The 11,871-nt window shown below is 36.7% G+C and overlaps 1 protein-coding gene across 2 annotated transcripts in view; it reads left to right on the top strand.

Annotated features, from left to right (window-relative positions):
• The window catches only part of TES (testin LIM domain protein), a 32,266-nt gene extending 22,335 nt beyond the window's left edge, over nt 1–9,931 (top strand). For both annotated transcript variants that reach the window (XM_034431020.3, XM_034431021.3), the window contains exons 5-7: nt 447–662; nt 2,668–2,826; nt 6,090–9,931. In XM_034431020.3, the coding sequence (XP_034286911.1) occupies nt 447–662; nt 2,668–2,826; nt 6,090–6,281 (567 nt within the window). In that variant the 3' untranslated portion in view covers nt 6,282–9,931. The remainder of the gene's footprint in view (nt 1–446; nt 663–2,667; nt 2,827–6,089) is intronic.
• The last annotated feature ends 1,940 nt before the right edge of the window (nt 9,932–11,871 follow it).

Raw genomic sequence — 11,871 nt, forward strand, 5'->3', positions numbered from 1 at the left:
AAGCAATAAACAATAACCTAATCAAAGAACTGCCAAGGAGAAAAGAACTCCTTACTAACTCAGACAGAGCAAGCTATTGTATATAAACAAACCCCATTCTTTTCTAGCACAGAAGATGTTACTTTGCCAGTTAATGAAACATCTGCAAAAAAACAACCCAACTCAGAGAGCACAAACGACTCCATAGTTTATTTAGCTGTTACTATATCTATTATCTCCCAATTTGAACATCTTTTCCTTTTCATGTTTTGCTTGTTGTACTGACCTTTTGTGCTTTTAATCTACTTACCGCCCAAAGCTTTCTGAATGGGTTGCCTACAAAATTAATTAAAATATACATACATACATACATACATACATACATACATACATACATACATACATACATACTAGTTCAGTTCTCCAGTTAAGCAGATTCCAGTATGATTTTTGTGGTTTCCTTGCAGTTCTGTTTCCGGTGCAATCAAAATATGAAAGAAGGTGACCCAGCTGTGTATGCTGAGAGGGCTGGATATGACAAACTCTGGCATCCTGCTTGCTTTGTCTGCTGCACCTGCAGTGAACTCCTGGTAGATATGATTTATTTCTGGAAAAATGGAAAACTCTATTGTGGCCGACACTACTGTGACAGTGAAAAACCTCGCTGTGCTGGATGTGATGAGGTGAGCAAGAGTCTTCCTGGTTGTTCTTTAGTGCCTAGAAGAACTAATGACTGATGAGGCAAGAATCCCTTTTGCTCAGTTTTCTATCTGCCAAGATTGGCCACCGATGCCAAGCATTTGTAAAGAATACTCTGGTCAGAATCTGAGTGTGATGGATCTAATAGCAATTTTAGCTTTTAACCTTGTTAAATCTTTTTTTTGTACAGACAGAAAAAAGTTAAAGATCTCCATGCAACTTTGAATTCCAGTGGCAAATTATTTCCTTTAACTCCTGAAATAATTTAATTAGTTGACCTTAGCTGCCATGTGTGCACTCATGTTCCTGAGTTCAGAGGCATTCTTTCGGTACTACCAGTCAGTCACTACTGAATAAAGTAGAAGACGAGGCATAGAAGCCATCATACAGAAGCTTGGATTCACTTGAATTTTGGATAATGGGGGTGGACTATTTTGCGTAGGAGATGCTTTAGGGACATTATTAATAGAATAGTCCTCATGGATCAGGCCAAGGCTCATTTTATTGCAGCATTTTTGCTTTCACAGTGGTCAGAGTACACTGCCCCAGTTGTTCCATTGTGAGTGGTGTTTAAAAACAGATAAAGCCCTTCATATATCTATTCTCCATGAATTTATCCCCTCTCTTTTGAAAGACATCCAAATTAATGGCCATTATCATGTCCTCTGGTAATGAATTGCACAGGTTAATTATGCACTTTGTGAAAATGTGCTTTCTTTTATCTAAATCTTATTCCATTCAGCTTAACTGAAAAACCCTAGTCCTGCAGTTTGAAGAGAAGTACTTCTCTGTACTTTATATTATTTTATGCATCTCAATCAGATTCCGTTCAGTCAAAAAATCCCAAATAATCAATCCATTTCTCATAAGAAAATGTTAAAATCCCAATAGTGTTGCTAGTCATCATCTGCATTTTTGCTATTTCTATTATGTCCTTTTTTAAAAAATGGGACCAGAAATTGCATGATATTTCAGTTGCAAATATGTAATAACTTTCTTTATTGCCATTACAACATTCTCATTTTTATTTTTGCCTGCTTTTCCAAAGGATCCTAGTATGGAATTATATTTTTCTCCAGATTGCTATATTTTGAGTTGACATTTTTCTTTAAATATCCCAAGAAATATTGGGATATTGGTTCTGAGTGTGAAGTTATGATTTTTGCCCTAATGTGCATTCCTTTGTGCTTACTTAAACTGAACCAATGGATAAATTGTCAACATGTCTATTATAATATAATGGTTTAAACCAATGTTATATAAAGTTAACTATGAATTCTTATCATCTTATCCAAAATAAAAGTAAACAGTTTTCTAAGACTATTTACTTAGACATATTAGGCTTCATAGATAAATTCCACAACTATGATGCATTCATTGTGAACAGTGGCCTTAAAAAGTCCCTGGATTCCTTTTCTGAGCTTATCTCCATATAATACTATTTTTAATTGAGAACTACTTGAAGTTGTAGTCAATCAGAAAACTATTAAATAGATTTTGTCCTAGTTATAACACTTAGTCCAGGTGTTTGTCAGTTCAGACTGATGTGTGCCTCTCTCTTACTTCTGTTACATACTGTTTTGCCATATAGATGGTATGGCTCATGAATTAATTATCCTAGCATACCAGTTCAGTGAGAATTCTGTAAAATCAATTCAATGCATTAGTTGCACATGACAATTCAATTGCCACATAACAATTCCCAGAAATCTTTAGCATTAATCACAGTTATAGTTTTGTACAGCTCTATAAAAATAATTTTTTGTTAACTGAAATTGAAATGAGGAGGGTGGCAGTTCTTCATTTTCACTGTTTTTTTTTTAAAAGGAACCCTAGAAAGTTTTATTTAAAAATCCTGTCTATTAAATAGAACAAACTAATAACACACCAAGGCATGCAAGAGGCATGTCTTAGTTCATGTGCTGTGGTAGAAGAAAACAATTGTGCAACTAGATTAATGTGAGCCTGGTAACTTTGTCTTTCCTGTAGCTTATTTTCAACAATGAGTACACACAAGCTGAAGGTCAAAACTGGCATCTGAAGCATTTCTGCTGCTTTGATTGTGACTGTGTCTTGGCTGGAGAAATCTACGTCATGGTTAATGAAAAGCCCATCTGCAAACCCTGTTATGTGAAGAATCATGCTGTGGTAAGAAAGTCTAGCTTTGCCTGGAATATATAATTACTGTGTAAAGTTGCATACTTAAGTGGACTTTCACAAACCTTGTTTCATGAGTAGTTCCTTGAAAGACCATTCTCCAGGAGAAAAATAAGAGACAATACAATCTTACACATCATAAATCTTTATGGCATACTGTAAGTAAGATGATACAATAATACAGTATGTAACAATTACTAGCTGATTCCCAATCTTCCTTTTTAGATTTTTGAGAAAGTGATGGTGCTTGTAAAAGTTATCAGGGTCCTTTTCATTCAGGATTCAGAATGGGAATTCTGGGCATGGAGCAGAAATTGCACTGATCACTCTAATGGTTTGTCTATATCAAGTGTTTGATATAGGAGGGCTCTCCTTCTGGTCCTTTTAGATCTTTTGATAGCCTTGAGTACTGTCATTCATCCAAGATTGCCTGCAGCTATTGAGAGTCAGCATCTGCAAGGTTTGATGAAAGGCATTCTTTTAAAATATTTCAATTCCTTCCTATTCAACTCTATATGAAGATGTTGGATAAATTCATATTTCAATTCAGCTTACAGGATCTTCTCTAATGACACTCAATTATACATCACCATTCTAGGTTAGGTAGGAATTCAGTGGAAATGCTGGCATAATGCCCAGACACTGTAAGGGTGTGGATGAGAAAAAAACAAGACTTAGTCCTGCAGCATACAAGATTGGACTATTATAAAATGGAGTACGTGCTCTAACACCAGCAATATGATTATTAATTTCTGTCTGTCCTTGTATGGTGTTCTGAGCACAACTTTGAAATCAGGAGGGCTATGGTTCAGTAGTAAGGCATGTGTTTTGCACTTGTATAGTCCCAATTTCAATTTCAAGTTCTAGGTAGAGTTGGAAAAACTCCTGCCTGAAATCCATGAGAGCTGTTAATTGACAAATATTGATGATTTTGGACCATTGGTCTGACACAGCATGAGTTGTTGCATCGTAGTTAAGGGATTGGTCTAGGATCAGGAAGACTGGATCCTAAGGTGGCCTTCAGCTATGAAAGCACCTTGGAGAGTTTATTTTCTTAGTACAGCCTACTCTCACAGACTTGCCATTATGAAAATAAAAATGAAGTAAGACCCCCACGTAAGACCCCATAAATTCCTGGAGGAAAGATGGCATATAAATCAAGAGAACCTCTTGTATTCTATATGGGAACAAATGCCTATAAATAAATATTACAAAAATGCAAAACAGGATAAACAAGTTGAACTCCAAAGGTCTTGTGTGACCACTAAAACTCTCTCTGAATACAGTTCCTGAAAATCAGCAACACAGTTTTTCAGATAGGAAATGAGAGAAAATTGTAGCATAATCCTTCAAATGAGATTAATATAAAGTGGGAAGCCAAATCTCCAGCCCCAAGCCAAGAAACCCCCATGCTCTTAACACACTGTTGCTCACTTTACATCATTATTGCATATCCTTTTGCACAAGCAAAAATTTCTTTGAAGAACTGAGCAAAGCAGCTATTTCAATAAGCAAAAAATCTGCTCTATATACAAAGTAATCTTGAATAGAATTTATCTCAGTGAGACAAATCAAGCTATTGCTACATTTAGAATTGCTTTAAAGCAAATTCAGAGCACGAACTAGTGAGCATGTGAAAGAAACATGAAGGTCAGAGAATAATACTGTCTAGCACATAAATGTTCATGTTTGAAGGATAGTTGATCACAAAAATATAAGATATGATAAATTGCTTTGTTTGAACTTTGAATTTGCAGGATGACTTCAGAACTTTGCCTTTTAGTCTGCTATCTAAGCTTGATGAGTATACAATTATTGTGATATTTATTTTTATATTACAGTTTTGTGGATTGTATTTTGACTTTAGTGAACTGCTTTGAGTCAACTATGCTACAACATCCTAAAAGCCCCAGCACTGAATGAATCCCAAACAAAGCACAAACTAAACACCGTATATGCAGGATTAGAAAAGGGTGTGTGCATATGCATAGAGAAACAGTCCAATCCTCTGCTGCCTGCATAGAATTCTTAGCTCTGCCTATTATTGGCTTACAGAATTCCTGTATTATAAAATAAGTTGGAGGCAAAGAGATCAAAATTAATACAGACTACGGGAGTGAAAATTTGAAAAGGGAAATAACCATTCTAACCTCAAAATTATTTCATTCCTCAAAGACTTTTGGAAACAGCCAGTCATGAATAAGTTTCCTACATACATATCTTCAGAGAAGGGGCCAATTTCATCTCCATGAGCAATCTGTTCCTTCAGAAAATTTATGGCATACCTTCTTTGTCTTCATACATTATAGACAAGTTCTGCTTAGAGTGAATGCTGTAGTCTCAAAGATAATTGGGTCCTAAGATATACAGGGCTTTAAAGATCATATCCAGCACCTTGAATTGGCTGTCAGTGCAACTCCTACACAGTAGTAACAGATTAATGTGGCAGAATTAGGTTTGAGTTGTTGATGGGCAGCTGCATTCTACATCCAGAGAGTCTTCAAGCATCTGTAAAGCCCAATGCAGTATTTTGAATCAAGTTTTAACAAGGGTATGAGTGCCACGACTAGCATCTATTCCAGGAAAAGCTGAAATTGGTACATCCACTGAAATTGAGCAAAGGACTTCTTAGCCATGGCCTGCTCCACAGGCAATATCCATTAATTCAAGCTAATGCAAACTTGTCCTTTCATAGGGAGCAGCCAGGTTCTGAATTAATAGGTACTCTATCTGTTTGCTTGATTCTAAGCTGATATTACCTATCTTCTTCTTGTGCCATATCCATCATCGGATGTTGGCGATCATGTTGGCGATCCTATTTTTATCAACAGACGCACAAAAAAGTGTTGTTGAGTTTTATCCAAACCAGTCCCTTAGATTTTGAAGCCATGATGTTCTTCTTCTGCCTGGACCTTGTTTGCCTTCAATCTTTCCTTGGATGATTAAGTGAAGTATGCCGTATTTTTCTGGTTGTTGCATCACGTCCAAAATATTCTAACTTTCGTCTTTTTATGGTTTTGATTATTTCCCTTGGCTTTCCCATGGTATGAGGGGGGTATCGTTGCAAGGGGAAAGAACCGATATGCATATGCATTTAAGTACACTACAAGTTATAAGATTATTGGCATTTTTGTGTCATAGATCTAGAAAAGTTGACTAATTTCAACTAGTCAGTTATATTGTGTTGAATATTCTGGTCTTTGTTACCTTCCAAACTTTGAAAGAAATGAATGTTGATTTCCATTACTCCCCAGGTCTGCCAAGGCTGCCACAATGCTATTGATCCTGAAGTTCAACGTGTGAGTTACAACAACTTCAACTGGCATGCTACCACAGAGTGCTTTCTGTGCTCCTGTTGCAGCAAGTGTCTGATTGGCCAGAAGTTCATGCCAGTAGAAGGAATGGTTTTCTGCTCAGTGGAGTGCAAGAAAAAGATGATGTCCTAATGGGAAGGAAACGAAACTGGGAACCAAGTTTTGCCTTATTTGCCTAAATCCTCTTCATGTCTACTGTATTGGGGGATTTTTTTTTAACAAAATCAAAAATATTAAATGGCAGAATCCAAAGATTTTTATATTACTAACTTGATTGCTTATGATTTAAATTCTTAGGCACTTCTCAGTGCTCTTGGTTTCTTGTTGCAGGATGTTTCTCAAGATAGGGACTTCAACATATTCATACACTTCAAAAATGTCCTATAGAGGGATATGGTACCTCAGGCCATTAAATTGGACTGCATTTTCCATTATGAATAGTTGTTGGACATTAGAGTGAATCCTGATGAGAGTTGTGATGAGATATTGTGGAATCCCACAATATCTGGAAGACCATTGGCTTTGTATCTTGTCCTGTAGTCCTCAGATTTTTCTTCTATATTTGACATTATACAGATTCCTCAGTAACAAAATATTGATTGGATATGTTGTAAACCTTATGCCTTATACTGACATTTTCCAACCTAATGCATTCAAATGTGCTTTGTTAAAATTCTCACACTTGCCAGTTAATAAAATACACCAATAGTGTCCCTATAGTGTGAGTCTCATACTGAATTGTACTGTTTTAGACTCCATGAATATATGCACACATGAGCTTAGTACTCCATTTATTGCAACTCCCTGCATTTGCCATTATAGCATAGCATAGGAATTAACACTTTTGATATTTTTATATCAAGGAGTTTTTAAAGGGTAACATAACATTCCAACAACTGAACTCTTTGCCTTTAGAGCAGGGATCCTCAAACTATGGCCCGCCGAAGCCATTAATCTGGCCCACATGTGACAATGAGGCTGCCCCACCCACATCACCCCACTTACCGCCGGCCCCCACCTGCCTTCTGGAGGCCAAGGCCAAAACGTGATGCGTGGAGGCCTCAGGAGGCCAAAAACGGGCCCATTTTGGGCAGCAGAGTAGTACTGGAGTGGTACTGTTACCCTCCCCAGCCTTCAGAGAGGGAAGGAGGGAGGGAGACACACACACACAGAGACAGAAGTCCCTCACCTGCCGTCAAGGCAGCCACATCTCTTTGCTAACCTGCTTTCCACCCCCAGGAGCATAACAAATTAAAGTTTAATTTGTGTGTATTTAATGAACTGCTAAATCGGCCACACCCACCCAGTCAATGACCACCTAGCCACACCCACCCAGCTGTTCCAGCCCCCCCAACAGTCTGAGGGACCATGAATTGGCCCCCTGTTTAAAAAGTTTGAGGACCCCTGCTTTAGAGTATTATAGTAGAGTAAGGTATGTGATAGTGGCAAATATCTGTAGCTTGTGTGTAGGATGACAGTGGACATTCGTTCTCCGAGCTTGTGGATTGGTTTCCAAATGTTTTATTACCAGGCTAGGTAGCTTCTTTAGGGGATAGTTTTTGTGTGGTAGTTGACTGTGTGGTGCGTTGTGGTTTGGGAGATGTGTGTTGGAATACAAATTTTTTTTGTGAAGAAAGACTGAAGATGTTACTTAGCCTGGTAATGAAACATTCGGAAACCACCCACAAGCTAGGAGAACGAACCTCCACACTCGCAGTAAGGTAATAGTAGGCAGCAGCCTTCAAGCATAATTCAGATGATTCTTTTGAAAGCTTTTTAGCTCTCATTACAACAACAGATTGTAGCATTTACTAATTCTGGCTGATGCTTAAAAACATTAAGCAGCACTAAATATAATTAGTATTTATGTTAGAGATGATGAAGTTCCAGGACTGTAGGCTGGACATGGACATAGAAAAAAAAAATATCCTGGAAAAAGGAAGAGGCCAGCTATGGTTTTGCCAAAGTGTCTTAATTTAGTTTTTAATGGGCTTTGGAGACAAAACACTTGACATTTGTCATTATTTTTCAGTATTTACTTAAGTACACATTTTGCTCTTTAAGCTTAGAATGTGAACCTGTGGAGCCGGATGTAAATATGCACTAGTCTTTTCATCCTGTTTTTTTCAGGAGATTGAATTTATTGTTGAATGTGGCCAGTTTGCCTTGAGCAACGTAAAACCTTTGATATTAGGGACATTTTGCAATTGCCTTTTGTTCCCCAGATTATTGATTTAATTTTTTGTAATCAACATATCAGCAAAACCAGGATTTTGAAATCTTCATTAGCACAAGCTCTTTTTTGTTTTTTTTGTTCTTTACTGCAACATTCTTAAAATATCAAGAGATCTAATTAATTCCCTGAGCAATGAGGACACGGGCTGCAATTCCAATGGACTTTTGAAAGTACAAAAAACCAAACTGCTCTGTCATGCTTTGCAATAGCTCTGGGTTTGTTACTTCCCCTTATACTGTGTTGCTGAATCAAGTTAGGTCAAAAAAGCCATTTGAAGGACCTTCATTCATGTAGAGTGTAAATTGCCCCTGAAGCTGGTATAGAGGCTATGTTTGCTGGGCATCCCGTAATTCCCAGATCCTTTTTTCTCTTCATGTATTGTAAGGGGTATCTTTTCAATGTGATGTTTATTGTATGCACGCTGGTTCTCTTCTGATTTAGAATTCTTAAACAAATCCACTTGAGTGAAGGCGGCTTCCAGTTGCTAACATTTGCTCAGTCAAGAGTCCCAGAGATAAGCATACATCTGTCCTCCCCTCATATATTCTAGAATGTATCCAATCAAATATTAATTAAAACAATAATATGCATAAATCGGAAGCTAGTCTTTTGCCAAACAAAGGGCCAATGTCCTACATACTTTGTTTCTAGAGATGCCCCTGGACTTGATCTGCAAATACAGACTACAGGGGTTTTTTTGGCATATGCCTATCTGCCAAGAACAAACCTTGGGAACTTTTAAGACATATGCATTTCCAGCCCCAGAATTCCCAAGCCAGCATGGGGAATTCTGGAAGTGGAACTCCACACAACTTACATTTGCCAGTTCTGGGAAAACCTAACCTAAAATAAAGCCTATGCATGTGTGTATATAGTCACAGAGAGGAACGTTGCCAGGTTGTAGGGAGCATTTAAGGGGGTAGAAGAAAGAGTGAGGAATAACTTCACCAGTTTGCATTCTAGTCAATTATATCTTCATCATGGCAATTATTTTGTATATGGATATGGTTTCTCAAGAATTTGAATTGGTAATAGCTGTGATATATTCTAAGATGTTCAAATCTGATATAGAAAAATCAAACAATCCTGAACTTATTTTTGATGAATTCACCAGAAATTGAAGTGAGTAAACCAAGAAATTACCTCATTTCATATCTGCTCAGCCAGTGTCTCATTTGACATTCTTTTGAGCTGTGGAAGCTTAATGACAACTTGGAATGTACTGAGAATGAACTTAATAGCTGAACTTCTGTTTTCCATGAAAAAAAATAAATTCAGGTTTAGTATCCTGGTAGGACTGGTCAGTTCCTTTATGTGAAATCCTGTAGAGTAGCTGTCAGTTTGTACAGGAAATATGATTCAGTTTGATCACTGGGCTGACTCAGAGTTATATACCAAGCTTTGGTTATGTATGATGTAATAAGCAGCACAGGTAGAAGGTTGGCTTTGTAAACCTTATAAACTTATATATCCCAGCTCTTCTGACTAGTAACTGTATGCATATAAGAAATGCTCACAAATAAAATATGTTGCCAGAATTAAAAAATTTTAGCTTTAGATTGTGTGTTTTATTTTCTGTCTTGGCCACTGTAATGAGCATGCTATTCCAGCAGAGGGTGATGTGTTCAAACGTTAAAAAAAGAGTTTGTTAAGTAAGTTAAAATTTATACTTTACTTTGATGTTAAAAAAAAAACACCAGCCCCTTTCCTTTTTCATAATTCTAGACCCTTAATAATAGTTGCCTGAATAAGCCCTCCCACAGACTTATAGCATATTTGTTGAAGTTTTATAATAATTATATTATATTACTTAATTGATTGTAAATCAGATGTCTTTAAAATTCAGTGATCGTAGTATGTACTGTATATAATCCAAGCTTTGATTTCAGTCTGAGATTTCAGTTTGAGGTTCAGTTTAAATAATTTTCATAGGTTATAATAGAAAATTACCAAAATCTCTATGGCTAATTTCTTTTCACAGATTGGGAGAGAAAGTAGCAGATACAACAGTCTCTTTATATGTATTAGTGCTGGTTATCTTCAACAGTTTCACCAGAATACTTTTTGGTATTATTGCCTTGCATCTCTTAATGTGATTTTGCATATTAGCTAAAAAAAACCTAAATGTCTCTTATACCTCAAGTTATAGTAGATGACAAAAATGAATACTAATTGCTTAGTTTTGTATTTACTCTCTGCAATAAATAAATATATGTACAAACAGATGTTTTTGCAAATACAGATAATCAGAATGTGTCTAAATCAGTGTTTGTCAACCTTGGCAATTTTAAGATGCATGGACTTCAAATTCTCAATTCTCAGCCAGCAATGCTCCCCTGCCAAGGTTGAGAAACAGTAGACTAAATCTGGCTGCAGAAACAGAATCTCTAGGAATCCCTTAGTGTAGTGCCAAAGCTTTCCAGAAGCTGCCCCCAATTGTAATTTGTAATATACTTAAACAGTGATTAGTGAATTCATGGAAAGTAAGCCTATTAATTTCAACCTAATTTTGTCCTGAATACATTTTTTAAGAGTCTAGCCTCCAAAGGCCAAATGTGAGTCCTCCTCTTAAAATAGATTTATTCCTGATCTAGATGCATTTATTTTCTGTAAAATAAATGCATCTAGATCATTTCTGATGTATTTCCTGACTAAAAGCAAGACTCAGATGCTAAAATTAAAATGACTGCTAATCATAATAATGCAAAATCTGAAAAGTACACTCCAGTGCTGATGGGTGCATGCATTGAACACCTTCCAGCACAGCCAGGTACTGTATTTGGAAGCTTTTACAAAGCCATGAGCTTCTAGAATGCTACGAGCAGGTGCCATCCTCACCTTTGGGACATGGGGAGAAGCTGTTCCAAAGAATATCAGAAACTCCTGATATTGTGAAAGGAAAGAACCTTCAGCAAATGTTCTGCAGCTGTCCCAATTGGCCTGAAAGAATCCATCTGGGAAAGGTAGTCAATTAGTGTAGCTACACAAACCTTGAGCCTTTCAGGGCTTTCTAAGAAGTGACCAGCACCTTGAAATGAACTATCAACCAATGTATCTCTCCCAATCGGGCTTGTATATTTCTGGTCATTGGTGGATATTTTCATAGAGCTAAAAAACCTAGGTCAGAATTTAGCACAGGTCAGGTTTGCGTAGAAATCAACAGTTTCTCATCTTTCATTCATTTCAAATAAATAGATCTTAGGCTCAGTAGTTAACTAACTCATTTCTTAGTTGCATCTTGGTCAAAAATGTCAAAGTAATACATGTGACTCTTATTTAAAAAATGGATAATGTTTCAATTATGCAGTCTTGTTAAGGATATTGTTGTGTCACCACCAGAGTCATGGTTCATAAAACAGAGTACCATCAGAAGTTTTTACGTACGGAAACAGTATTGAGAGTAATTGTGAATAACATGCAGACAAACTGGTTTTATATTACTTTAATATAATTTGCTTAGAGGGTAAAGCAAAATCAGTCATTTAA

Source organism: Pantherophis guttatus, chromosome 7 (genome assembly GCF_059756535.1).
Source record: "Pantherophis guttatus breed Tessera chromosome 7, ASM5975653v1, whole genome shotgun sequence".
NCBI lineage: Eukaryota > Metazoa > Chordata > Lepidosauria > Squamata > Colubridae > Pantherophis > Pantherophis guttatus.